The sequence below is a fragment of the Formica exsecta genome, unplaced genomic scaffold, assembly GCF_003651465.1.
Source record: "Formica exsecta isolate Colony F162 unplaced genomic scaffold, ASM365146v1 scaffold318, whole genome shotgun sequence".
Classification (NCBI taxonomy): domain Eukaryota; kingdom Metazoa; phylum Arthropoda; class Insecta; order Hymenoptera; family Formicidae; genus Formica; species Formica exsecta.
The window spans coordinates 405016-418513 of NW_021850434.1; the positions used below are offsets into that span (position 1 = coordinate 405016).

At 35.2% G+C, this 13498-nt stretch overlaps 5 protein-coding genes across 10 annotated transcripts in view; 3 read left to right on the forward strand and 2 right to left on the reverse strand.

Moving 5' to 3' along the window:
• The window catches only part of LOC115238013 (synaptic vesicle glycoprotein 2B), a 3207-nt gene extending 1184 nt beyond the window's left edge, over positions 1-2023 (forward strand). The window contains 4 exon segments of the mRNA XM_029811494.1: positions 1-163; positions 268-712; positions 869-1156; positions 1250-2023. The exon segment at positions 1-163 is cut by the window's left edge and continues 183 nt beyond it. Coding sequence (XP_029667354.1) covers positions 1-163; positions 268-712; positions 869-1156; positions 1250-1305 — 952 coding nt within the window. The 3' untranslated portion in view covers positions 1306-2023.
• A 288-nt stretch (positions 2024-2311) lies between these two features.
• Positions 2312-3542, reverse strand: LOC115238019 (60S ribosomal protein L17). Its single transcript, XM_029811506.1, has 5 exons — positions 3468-3542; positions 3117-3203; positions 2864-3023; positions 2602-2772; positions 2312-2510 (listed from the first exon to the last, which is right to left on the reverse strand). Exons 2-5 carry the CDS (start codon positions 3195-3197, stop codon positions 2365-2367), a joined length of 558 nt encoding a protein of 185 aa, XP_029667366.1. The 5' UTR covers positions 3198-3203; positions 3468-3542; the 3' UTR covers positions 2312-2364.
• A 359-nt stretch (positions 3543-3901) lies between these two features.
• LOC115238018 (uroporphyrinogen-III synthase-like) lies at positions 3902-5275 on the forward strand. Of its 4 annotated transcripts, XM_029811504.1 has the most exons (4): positions 4034-4228; positions 4310-4539; positions 4621-4953; positions 5021-5275. In XM_029811504.1, the coding sequence occupies exons 2-4, from the start codon at positions 4353-4355 to the stop codon at positions 5032-5034; spliced, it is 534 nt and encodes a 177-aa protein (XP_029667364.1). In that variant the 5' UTR covers positions 4034-4228; positions 4310-4352; the 3' UTR covers positions 5035-5275. The 4 variants fall into 4 exon arrangements, with proteins under 4 accessions (XP_029667363.1, XP_029667362.1, XP_029667364.1 ...); XM_029811503.1 differs by lacking the exon at positions 4034-4228 and adding an exon at positions 3902-3994 and having other exon boundaries at positions 4621-5275; XM_029811502.1 differs by lacking the exon at positions 4034-4228 and adding an exon at positions 3919-4027 and having other exon boundaries at positions 4621-5275.
• LOC115238014 (tyrosine-protein phosphatase non-receptor type 14) lies at positions 5244-7640 on the reverse strand. 2 transcript variants are annotated; one of them, XM_029811497.1, is made up of 7 exons: positions 7425-7640; positions 6793-7161; positions 6548-6716; positions 6269-6430; positions 6111-6196; positions 5791-5989; positions 5244-5716 (listed from the first exon to the last, which is right to left on the reverse strand). In XM_029811497.1, the coding sequence occupies exons 2-7, from the start codon at positions 7140-7142 to the stop codon at positions 5393-5395; spliced, it is 1290 nt and encodes a 429-aa protein (XP_029667357.1). In that variant the 5' UTR covers positions 7143-7161; positions 7425-7640; the 3' UTR covers positions 5244-5392. The 2 variants fall into 2 exon arrangements, with proteins under 2 accessions (XP_029667357.1, XP_029667355.1); XM_029811495.1 differs by having other exon boundaries at positions 7393-7497.
• A 243-nt stretch (positions 7641-7883) lies between these two features.
• LOC115238015 (TBC1 domain family member 13) lies at positions 7884-10994 on the forward strand. Of its 2 annotated transcripts, XM_029811498.1 has the most exons (11): positions 7884-8163; positions 8234-8307; positions 8416-8544; positions 8637-8793; positions 8880-9036; positions 9138-9140; positions 9344-9542; positions 9615-9816; positions 9896-10018; positions 10093-10150; positions 10222-10994. In XM_029811498.1, the coding sequence occupies exons 1-11, from the start codon at positions 8144-8146 to the stop codon at positions 10288-10290; spliced, it is 1191 nt and encodes a 396-aa protein (XP_029667358.1). In that variant the 5' UTR covers positions 7884-8143; the 3' UTR covers positions 10291-10994. The 2 variants fall into 2 exon arrangements, with proteins under 2 accessions (XP_029667358.1, XP_029667359.1); XM_029811499.1 differs by lacking the exon at positions 9138-9140.
• Positions 10995-13498: the final 2504 nt, after the last annotated feature.

The window sequence follows — 13498 nt, forward strand, 5'->3', positions numbered from 1 at the left end:
CCTGCTGATCTGCGCTATTCCGTCGTTCGTTGTGACGGGGTTGCTTCTGTTGCTTCCCGAATCCCCCAAATATCTCTTGTCCTCTGGAAAGTATGAGGAGGCACTCGAGATCTTTCGCAAAATATATGTCATTAATACCGGCAAACCACGTGAGACTTACATGGTAATTAGACTATGAACGATTTAACATAATTTCATGAAGATAGTAAAAGCAATTTTCATCGAATCCATGCATAAATTTTTTGCAACGTAATTTTTCACACGCAGGTAAGAGAACTGATTCTCGATGACTATCAAGGATCGAATCCGGTGAAAGACGAAGTCGAGGAGAAGAGCAAATGCAAAACTATGCTGAGTGACATTGTGGAGAATAGCAGACAGCTATTTATAACGCCCATTCTTCGCTTCACGATAATATCTATTGTTATTAATTTCACCTTTCACATTGGTTATTACGGTCTCATGATGTGGTTTCCGGAACTGTTCAATCGTTTCGACGAATTCCACCATGATCAACCGGGCGTAGTGGCCTCGATATGCCAGGTCACCGATTATGTCGTTAATAAGGGTTCGCATAGTATCGAGAATGTTTGCTCCGATAAAATCGGAACATCCGTCTTTATGGAATCCCTTATCACAGTGGCGTCCGCTATACCAGCCAACATCATCGCTGTCCTGGGGATGGATCGCCTTGGGCGTAAATTTTTTCTAGGTATTTCACACAAAAAAAAATATAGCAGAAAGCAATATAAAAATATTTTATCGCGAAAAAACACGATATTTTATATTGAGTATTTTTTTTAAATATTTTTTTTATACTATATATATATACATTTATAAACACAACAACCTATGTACTTCCTTGCAGTGTTCAGCACATTCTCGTCGGGGCTTTGCTCGATCGGTTTATATTTCGTATACAATAAGTATCAGAATTTGATCGTATCAGCTATCTTTAGCGGTGCGATAAGTTGCGGTAACGCGGCTCTGGATTGTCTCATTACTGAGGTATTCCCGACGCAATTGCGTGCAACCGGAATTGCCATATCAATGGTCGCCGCCCGCCTTGGCGGGATAATTGGTAATATAGTTATAGCCCAGCTTCTGGACATGTATTGTCCGGCACCGACCTTCATAGTGGCTGCTCTCCTGATTGGTAAGCACGTTTATATATAATGTTCTCTTTTCTAATTTTTATATTCAATTCTTATTTTTAAATTCTCAATTTTATATACTCTATTTTTCGCAGGAGGAGGTTTACTGTGTTTATTCCTACCGAACACAACGCGCGAACCACTTTCCTGACCCCAGCAGAAGTCTACATCCATCAGTCTACAATCATTTATGTATTTCTTTCGAATACAAGCGTCGCGTTTAATTTTAAAGGTTCTTGACAATTCAAATACAGCATTGTATAAAGTAAAATTTAAAGTTCGAAAATATCCTCATTTTGTAAGTAGAAAACTAAAGAATCTCTGTTGTTCATAATTATCTTTATTAGATAAAAGGAAAAAAAGATTTTTAAGCAAAATATTGCAGCGGAATAGTGAAGAAAATATAAATGTAGCATCTAAGATGCTATAACCAGTACAAGAGAGATGTAATAGAATTAGATACTTTAGTAAAATTTTCTATATATATATATTGATATATTATAATCACACAGAATTTAGATAAAATAATTAAAATATGAATTAAATATGATATATAAGTAGTAAACTAATACATTGTATAATTTTCGTATATCCCTCTATATACACAAAGAAAATTTTACAATTACACAAATTACATGAAAAATACGTTCCCTTTTACATTTTTTGTAAAGCGGGGATATAACATTAGGATATTTATTACTATAAAAATTGTAAATTATGCATTTGTTTTATTATGTTTGTTAATGATTACGCATTTGTTTATCAAAATATTTGAATGATTACAATACTCCTTTGTAAAATATAATACGTATATGTTATTAAATAAAAATGTCGTAATTTTTCTTGTGAATTTTCACAATTAGAAAAAATCATAATTTTTATTTTCTCCGTGTATATGTTGAAGATATCTATACAGAAAAATTTAGTGCTAAAATGATATAATTTATTATTCTACTTGCAATAGATATAATTTGATACATATTTATCATAATATATAAAATAGCTTAAAGCCAGCATAAAAAGAGATTTCTTTTGAAACATGTTTTTTTGTATACTTTCCTATAACTTTTTTTTGTTATATCATAACATACATACAATTAAATACATGTTGAGCATGTTGAAATAGAATAGGAAGTAAATAAAAAGACAAAATATGAAGTAGATTTTCATTTTTTTCAGTATATTTAACATGTCCACATAAAGTATGAAATTATTCCCTCATCATTTTTTCCTTTTGTCTAGCAAGCTTTTTCTTGCTAAGCTTCTTTTTTGATGGCTCTTCTTCTGTCGCTTTCGCAACAACATCCTCCTTTTCCGTTAATATCACTTCAATGTGACAGGGCGAGCTCATGTAAGCTATAAATATTACAAATCATAATAATAATATACATTTCAATAAAATAAATTTTTAAAGAATCAAATTCTTTTATGATGGATGCACACTTACGATTTATACGACCATGAGCTCTATATGTCCTTCTGCGAAGACAAGGTGCATGATTAACCTGAATATGTTCAACTACAAGACGATCGACATCAAGTCCCTTATAATCTGCATTACTTTCTGCATTTTTCAGAAGCTGCAGCAGAAACTCTGCAGACTTTTTAGGCCAACGACCTAAAATAACAACAAAATTGTTATAAATATATTTTAACTAAAATTAATCTTCCTGACAGCTCAAAAAAGTACACGTAGAAATTTTGCATACCTTGCGTAGTACCAAATTGTTTGGCTTGGGCACATCTTCCGACACCACCATTGAACCTACGGAAAGGGACACACTCCTTATGTTCGACGACATTTTTCAGGTATTTCTGCGCCCTTCGCAGAGCCATACTTTTGATAGCACGTGCTGTTTCATGAGTGTTCTGCAACATAACGAGAGAAATACCGATTGTAAACATTGATCTCTTTTACGAGAGGTTATGTTTCTTCGAAAAAACCAAGAGAAAAATATTTACCTTAAAATGCACGCGAAGATTGGAGCCGCGTGCCTTGCACGACTTGGTCTGGTTGACCGGTTCGTGGGAGTAACGACCCATTGCGTCCTGAAATCACAGATAAATCGATCACGATTCTTTTCAAGTTTGCTTTCTATGCGACCATAAGTATGACGATCAGCAACAGTCCGTCATGCCGTATTTCTCTCGCAATTTTGCGTCATTTATCGTGAACGAACGCAACATTTATCGCGTCTAGATTGTAGCTCGAGACTTTCTATTCGAGAAATTATCTTTCGAAGGATGCGTATTTCAACGCTGAGCTAGATGCGAACAGATTCGAGAAACATGACATCGTAGGCCGATACATACCTCTTGACACCACGATTTTGAAGGAAAAAGTCGTCTCTCGTAACTAGCAAGTGGCGTCCGACTTCCTGTACCCACCCAGGTGCGCCAACTGAAAACCAGACAAGAGTCTCATGCGCGTATACGACATCCGACAACAACGATTAATGAAATATCTCCAGTATATTCTTTGTACAAACGTTTTAAACGACATCGCATTTCCAATATAATTAAATAATATTGTCATATCGTGATAAATATGTTTTTTAAATATTTTTTTACATGTAATTATGGGAGCTTTTCAGTAAGAAAACAGATAGACACAATGTCACGCAATTGGCTATTAAATAGAGAATTTTTAAAGACCCTAAAATTTTCCTATTTGACAGCTAATCATATGATTTTGTGTTTATGTGCTCTGTTGATAGTACCTTTTTGTATGTGGAAGTTGTATTTCTGAAGTTGGTACTCTGTTATCGCAAATATCAATTTGATTCGTTGTGTCGATTATCAATTATCGATTGTCGATTCAAGCTAGATTAGTTTGTGATGTGAGTAATCAGGATAATGATAAGCAAAGATAGATATTATATGTGGGTTGTGTTTTATTTAGTAATATATAATATATATTTATTTAATTAATAATACATTATATACGAATGAACGTATACGTATATAAATGATTTTTCACTACTGGCAAATACCTGACTATCCATTTTGGAACATAGGTGTATGTTTATATTCATTCAGATGAAACTCAAATTTTTCAAAATTATTCCCGCAGAGTAAGATAAAGTCTATATATCTATATGTATGTACTGATATAAATTATATTATAAATTATAATATATATTCTTTCATTCCAGAATTTTAATTTGACAAATTACGGTGTACCTTTTTGTTGATATAATGCTCGAGAATAATAAGATAGTGGTATTATGTAAAGGATTGTCTGAAATGAGTGACAAACAAGAAATGTATATAAAGACATTGGAATCTGCTGGTTATACCTGCGAATGTTTACAGACTTTGCGATTTGAGTTTGTGAATATTTCAGAATTGCGAGCATGTTTGTCAACAGCAGATAAGTACAGTGGTAATATATATTGGTTGTATATATTATTCTTATTATATCATCAATTATATACTTTTTATATTTTGTAAATTTATGTTATAGGTTTAATATTAACGAGTCCGCGTACAGTTGAAGCTATTTCATTGGCGGTAAAAGGAGATGCAAATATTCTATACCATTGGCAACAGATACCAGTGTATTGTATAGGACCTGCAACTGATTCTCTTGCAAGAAATCAGCTTAACTTGCAACATTGTATTGGTAGTGAATCTGGTAATTCAAAACAACTGGCTGAAAGAATTATTCTTGATATAAAAAAAGATTCAAAACCATTATTATATCCATGCAGTGAGATTGCACGAGAAACTGTAGCATGTATTCTTAACAATAATGGAGTTACAATACAAAAGATTGTGGTTTACAGAACATTAGCGAGTGAGTTGTTGGAACAGGATTTATCAAAAATCCTTAAAAAATCTCCTAGCATATTTGTTTTTTTCAGTCCATCTACAGTAGAACATGTTACAACACAACTTAAAAGAAACTCTTCTAATGTAAAAGATATAAAAGCAGTAGCAATAGGTCCTGTGACAAAAAATGCATTAATTAATTCTGGATTCAATGTATATGCCACTGCAGATAAACCAGAACCAGAAGCTTTGATGCGTGCAATCACAACTGCTGAATGTATGGAAAATTTAACTGAAAGCATTTGATGATAATATGATATTAATATTATTTATTACTAATAATCTCAGTACATATTGGATCTCTTTTTGTGCACATCATTGTCCATTTATATAAACAGTAAAACAGATGCAGATATATATAGATGAGTAAAACTTTTAATGATCATAAAGTTATTTCATTAAATTCAATATCTGTTACGATTTACAACATTACCAAGAAGGCACGAAATATCCGAACCAACTATCGCGGATTGATTCGCATAATAAGGCTGAGGAGCGTTTCCTCCGTTATTGTATTTCATTTGAACCGCCGTTTCGTAATCGGGCGCCGGTCTATACGACGGTAATAACGCGCGCAAATTATTTATATCCGTTGACGAAACAGATACGACAGGATACGGTGATGTCGAAAGATCGTTGTAACTTGTCCACCGCATATGACTGTCCGCGGCTCGGTTATCCAAATTCACGGATACCGTTTGCTCGCTTGAATCGTTTGTATCATTATCCTGAAACGATATATTGTTTTTAATTATATAGTTAAACTGATACTGTATAGTCACACAAATGCTCATTTACGCACAAAGTAGCCATTGGATCTTTCTAGAGGACGATGTTCTTGATATTGCATATAAAATGTGTGTTGAGCTATACATAATCTCCATATATATTTTGCGTTACGTGATTCAGTAAATACAAATTGTTTCGCTTCTTCACCCTCCAATTGGCATTCTATTCTAAACGTTTTCTTATGATTTATGACATTACTGATATCTCTCCATCTGCAAGATATAAAATTATCTAATATATTGTAATGTTTTTAGTATATCTACAAAGCTACATATATATATACACACACACACAAACACACACACGTGTGTGTGTGTATAGAAGTAAATTAACCTGTAAAATTGCGTTTGTGTATTAGGATAGGCCACCATAATCCCATTGATGGAAATTCCAAGAATAACTTTATTGTTACTGTTATCCTGAAATATATATTTTTGGCATAATTGAAACAGCAAGTAGAGTAATTGAGAGATGTATCGTGGTATATTTACTTTGGCAGTAAATGTTTCATTGCCATATCCTTCCAGCTGCATGACAATTGAGATATACAGTTCCTCTGCGCTAGCTTGCGTAACATTGGTAAGACTCTTGTACTGACATATCGCTGTATGTAAGAGAGAGTCTTGTCCACCCGAATCAATCTTGATCACTTCCTAAATATAGAAACAATATATGTAGGAGTATATGAAATTGTGATTAGAGTAAAATCTTAGAGTAAAGGAATAAGGAATTAGAGCAAAAATCTTGACAAGCATGAAAATTAATGTTACATTTGGAAAGAAAGTACACTGCTGGAGACACTCGACTGTATGTCTTTCTGGACTATAGTTTCCAAACTCAGCTTGCATAGAATAGCTTGCTAATAGACAAGCCTGTCTAGGATTACAATGTATTCTGTCTTCTAATATATCACTCTTCAATTGAAGATAATAATGATATCTGAAAGAAAAGAAAAAGAAGTATTTAAAATTATACTTGTTTAAAGATTTACATTGCTCAGACAACTAATAAATACCTTGTCATTTCATCTTGAATGAATTGGACATCTGTGACATAGTACATAACTCTTAAGTAAAGTGTAAAGTTCTTGGCATCCTTTTCAAGTTGTCTCTTTAAAGGTTTATCCATGTCCACCCAACGCAACGCTGGGTTACCATGACAGTAAACATAACGTAAACCAAAAAATTCTGGTTGTCCCAATCCTAAACGCTGTGTCACATTGTTTAGGCATTCTTGACCAACACTGTCAATACTGAGTGTGCATTCTATAGAAGTAGCGTCTAACAATTCGACACAAATCACATACTGATTCTTGGACACAACATTGTACTGTCTGCTTTTTTTTAAATGGAACTTGAATGGCATTTTTATAGTTGCAAAGTAACTAAAAGATATATAAACATATTATATAAACAATTTAAAATCCAAAAGTTTAAAGTAAATATAATAATGCAAAAAAACTGGAGGTTAAGAGAAATTTTGATATATAATATGTTGTTTTACTATATATTGCATAATGTAAAAAAATTATATAGGCTCAATTTATAGTAAAATCTTATAATGATGAATTAATAACGTAATATGTTAATTTATAAGAAACTTGAAACATATGTACTTTTTTTTCATTCTGCATGTATGCAAACTCACCCAATGTCTTAAAATATCGTACACTCATCACTTTTCTATATAAGCATCAGGTATTTGACAAGCGTATATATATAAGATAAACATGTGTATTTTGACAGCTATTATTTGACACCTCGCTATCTATATCTGTATCAATCAGTATCAGTTGTAGACATGAAATTGCTTTCAACGTAAGATAATAGTACTTTTTACGTAAATACACAGCTTCGTATACACACACACAATTATCTATTTTCTTTACTTTTCCATTTTTTTTATTGGTGAAAAAACTTTATCCGTTTTTCTCATTTATGCGTGTGTACCGTGCGTACTTTCATTCATTTACAATGAACATCGTGAGAAAGCGTCGTATCTTGTATCTTGCATCGTTGAACGAGTATCGGTGCCGAGATATCGAGAAATTGAGAGAAAGGTATATCGATACTTTCTGTCAGAGAGTCAAAGTGTCAGAGTAATGTCAGTGACCATTGCTGTGTGCCACACAGCTGGCTGTCCGTTGCTGTCGCAACAATTTAAAAAGGCGATAACAATTATTGCGCGAGTCGATCTGACAATCCGCTATCAATAATGAGAAAACGGATATATCGTTTCACGCGCCGATGCACACGCCTACCGAATGTTGATAAGGGACAGCAAATCCGCGAATAGAGATTCCCCGCGCTGCTGGAGCCTTGATTTTTGTGTCACATGTTTCTGCATGTTCTTCGCACGTGAGGAAAATGAGTATTCTGAGAAAGAGGTAAGGCCGTCAAAATTCTCAGGTAGATAAGAGTCTGTATCTGTGCGTTAACGAGAGGGATATTTTGCAGATTGAGCGAATTCGACGACGTTCTTAACGCAGAGGAAATAGATACCGTCAGTCTCGGAAAAATATGTTTCCATGGTACGTTTGCCACATATGATTTCATTCCAATATGCTTATCGCGATGATTCTGACATTGTGAAATTTTATGTAAGCTTTCTCTAATAATCTGATTTTTTTTTATTATAGGTATACCTGACGAGCCTGGTGGCCTAAGGCCTCTATGTTGGAAGTTATTGCTGAACTATTTGCCACCGAAAAGGTCCACTTGGTTGGAGACTCTGAAGCGCAAAAGGGAGTTGTATAACACCTTCATTGGTAAGAGAAACAAATGACGTTATGATGAAAATAATTTATAACGCTTAAAACTGTGTTATATATAATATTTTTTAATTTTCATTTGATTGTAGAAGATCTCATTGTTATGCCTGGAGAATCTAATACAGATGACAAAGAAAGAGTTGATGTAACGTTACACGATCATCCTCTCAACTTAAATCCAGACAGTAAATGGCAAACGTACTTTAAAGATAATGAAGTTCTCCTTCAAATTGATAAAGATGTTAGGTGAATAATAGATCATATAACCCTGCGTAAAAAACAACTCTGTTAATAAGAATACAAAATTAACTGTATAAATTGTATTTATACAGACGGCTATGTCCAGACATATCATTTTTCCAACAAGGAACCGATTATCCATGTCAAAAAATAGTGAGTGCTAATGGCCAGCAACGTTTACACAATAGAGTTCAACATACTGTACTGAAAAGTGCAAATGTTGAAAGAAAGGGATTAGGAGTGACCAAGGTAACAAACTATGAACAATTAAGCTTCCATCATCAACTTTTTATTAAATTTATTAATAGACTTTACTTATGCTTGCCTTTACATTAATGGACGGAAAACAGCAGGTATTATAAATGATGCAGAGTAATATGTTCTACTAAAATTTAGCATTCTTAGAAAAAAAAAGTCTATATTATATATTTTTATATCTTTTATATAGATATATAGATATTATATAGATATATGTTGTACACAGAGATATCAGTAGTTCTAAACATTCTGCAGATATGATATATGTTATCATGCTGTATTATATTTTATCTATTAGATAGCAGTCTCTGTCAGAAAGGCTGCAGAAGATTATGCACCATTGGCTGAAGGCGGTGAAGCACATTGGGAAGTTTTAGAGAGAATACTTTTTTTATATGCCAAGTTGAATCCTGGTCAAGGTTATGTGCAGGGTATGAATGAAATAGTTGGACCGATATATCACGCATTTGCTTGCGATCCAGATCCAACATGGAGAAGTGTGTATTACAATATGAGAACACCCCCTGAACAGCATTTGCTGATGGTAACAAATATTTTTCGTTTTACAGAATATGCTGAAGCAGACACTTTTTTCTGTTTTACCAATCTAATGGCCGAAATACGTGATTTCTTTATAAAGACGTTGGATGAAGCTGAATTTGGAATTAATTCAATGATGAGTAAATTGACGAATCAAGTTAGAGCCAATGATCCAGATGTTTGGTTGCGTTTGCATCAACAAGAACTGTGTCCGCAATATTACAGCTTTAGGTATCGTATATTGATGATTATCATCAATATATTGTCGCGATTCTCGTTTTTATTTTGTTATTCTCCTGTTTGGAACAAGATGGTTGACACTTCTTCTTTCGCAAGAGTTTGCCCTGCCAGATGTTATGAGGATATGGGATTCCTTGTTTGCTGATGAGAATAGATTTAGTTTCCTCATACATATCTGCTGTGCCATGATTCTGTGAGTAAAAAAATTTTGTCATGTCTACAGCAATAATCTTTGTCGTTCTCTAGCACACGTATATATATTTTTAGATTATTAAGGGACCAGTTACTGGCTGGCGACTTTGCTACAAATGTTAAACTCTTACAGGTGAGAGGGTATATGCATTTATATTTTTATTATAGAAAATGTAAAAAATAATATATTCTATATATATTTAGAATTTTCCATCGATGGACATCCAAATTGTGCTCTCTAAAGCAGCTGCTTTGGCGGGCAAGAATTTATAGGTTTTTAAATAATTGTTTTCTTAATTAAGTCATAAAAAATTAAGTTCCAATGATTTTTTGGCATCTCGAATGTCGTGATCTTTGTCTCTCCTCTTTCTATGCTGTGCGCGGCATATAATCATGAATGCACTATTTTAGAGGAGAGATGCAATAAAATATCAATTAAAATATAATAATATCATGTATATAAAATTGTATCGATGATTCGATAAAAGATGCAATTGGCATTTATGTTATATCAGATATTTAATACACACAATTGTATATATGATATATAATATGGACTCGCGCTCAACGGATATTGAGATTTATATACAACATTTTTGGTGCCACATGTCAAACTTTTGATACATTTAAAATGGTGTTTGTACATACATAACGTTACATTAGAAAATAATACGGCTGAAGACTTTAAAAGATAAATTTATACTATCGCGATAATATATATAATATATATAATCATTTCGTAAGCGCAGATAATGATAAGATGAGGATTAAGTTGAAGAGGGAATCTGATTTAAGCTTTCCGATTGTCCGACTCAACATGAATTTTGCAATAATGATCGTATCACGGTAGATTAGTATCATTTATATACGCGCCATAATAATTAAATAATGCGTTTAAGCGAAGATATATATTAAATTTTATAATATTATTTTTATAATAAAAAAATGCGAAACGTTTTCGAATTACATTTATAAAATAAAGGGAAATGTTATATATTAGTTTTCCACCGGATATATGAAAGGGTTTCCTTTATCGTATTCCATCCTACGTACGAGTATCTACACAATTGGATTACTGTGCAAACGATCGACGACGCAACTCGGACCTTCTAGAAGGATAGGAAATCAAATATGCGTTCTTCATTTTACTCGCGAAGAGCGTGCGCGCGCGCGGTGATCATTATTGGATTAATAAAGCCGCCGCGTTCCCGAGCAGAATAAACCGAATTTCTGGATTTTATTTCATCTCGTCTCACTTTGCACAGAGTAGAATGATTGACCCGGACGACGACGGGAATATTAATCAGGAAACATTTCAGTTATTCGTGCGCTGAAGCTACTCGGGCATATTTCTATCGCAGTCTGCGTAATGCAATAGACGTAAACTTAAATTGTTATCACAGAATAAGACTGGAAAAAAATTAGATATGCATGTAGTTGAGAGAGAATTATATATATTCTCTGTTTGTATCGCGAAATTAAAAATAGCGCTAATAATATTCCTGCGTGTAAATAGCATAGAAAATTATATGAGAGCCAGCTGAGTCTCGGTGATCTTCGTCACCGACGTGTTTCTTTGGGGCGGATACGCATGACCCATAGTTGTCGTGTCACGGGCCCCGCGTGGCGAATCGCTGTCGTATCTCGAGATTTTGAGGATAGACGCGCACACCGCGATCCGAATACCGGGCATAAAAATCGTGCAAGGTCCCAGAATAAAAAAGCACGCGCTCTCGTGTGGGTGGACTTTTATGGCGGTTGATTACCTGATTTATAATCTCAATTCGTGTCCAAGGCTCGGCGACGACGGTCGGGCTTGATCGAGCCGCGTAGCGGAGATCGAAGAGGCGCGTGCTTTTTATTCGATTCTAATTTACAGGTATATTGATACTTTTAGCAAAAATCCGAGATCAAATAAATCTTCATGCGCTAATATCTATGTTTTTCAGTGAACGTGAGTGTGTGATGTGTGCGGATGATAAGTACGTAGTGCGAGGCCGTAATAATAATCTGACGGCAATCAGAGTTTAATGAAGAATAAGAGGATCGTGTCCGGGAGGGGGCTGGAACGGAGCCCGGAGGCTCTAAAACTATACAAAAATTAATCGCACAGTAGACATCTACCTACCTACCGTAAACACGCCCCTGTCATTAGAGTCAAAACACGAAATTTATCTCGGCCAGTCCTATCGCCGCCGCGGACGGCTTTTCGTCTAATCAGAGATCGCGGGTTTTATGATCGGTGATACGATCGTTAAAAGATCAGCGCGCCGGCGAGACGGCTGCCGTCTTCTGGTAGTCGGGGATTCATCAGACTGTACGTACCGCCCGAGGATATACTCCATTGTTTTTGTTAAAAAAATTGCGGAATCATTTGTCTGAGAAAGAAAACGAATCTGGATGATTCTCGATGATTGCATTGTATTCTATCTACGGGAAAAAAGTAATAGGAAAACGTTCCCACAAATCTATAATCCACTACAATTTATATTACTTATAATTGTAAACGTTTTTTTCGAAATCATAAAAAATGAACGATTAATTCTTCGCGAAATTTGGCGCGTGGAGAGAAAAATCTTTCGCTACGCGTAAGATTTGATTTCTGTCGAATTTAACATGGGTTACCAGATTTCCCACGTCAGGCCGAGGAGGTGACACACGAAGCCACGAAGTTGACGAATGTGCCAAGATCGGTCGGGGATGACTTGGCAGATTGTTAGCCAGCATTCCCAGCGGTGGTCCCGGTGCGCCTGCATACGGCACGGATTGATGGATCTTGACCTCTCAAAGGAGTGCTTCGGCACGCCTTTCGAGACGTGATAGATTCGTGCGCGACCTAATACGGACTTGGGAGTCGCGAAAGAATAGCGATCGATCCATTGTGTCTCCCCTTTCGTTAAAACATTAAAAACTTTCAACTTTTGTACGCGATTTTTGTGATATAAGCTTCAAGTGTAAAAATTTTTTTATTTCGCAGAGAGAGAGAGAGAGAGAGAGAGAGAAAAAAGAGCCCTGCTTATGACGATGTATAGCATGCTTAGGGTCTTTATCACACTTTTTAAATTTAGTTACAAGGCGAGACATAAAGACGCTATCGTGTGGGGGGTGTGACACATACACAGTACTGTTTACAGTTAATTTACCGTGCTATGCCATGACATGCTATCTCCTATTCGTTGGTGGTCCAATGTATCAAGGATCTCAATCGTTTATCTGTGTCGGTGGATACGGTCAGCGTTCGCGTCGTCTCTAACTGTCATTTCGTGCATTGTACACGGATCTTATACCTCTCTCTCTCTCGTGCCGCGCGCGCGGAAGACGCGTCACGACGTTACAAGTCGATTTTATATTGCCGCATACGTCGTCCCATTACATAATAACTTGCTGCTATCCGCCGAGAGCCGATCCGTGTAGATTATCGGCATTCGATCGATAGACGCCGACAACCGTCGCCGTTGCGTTCGCCGCGCGCGATCGATCT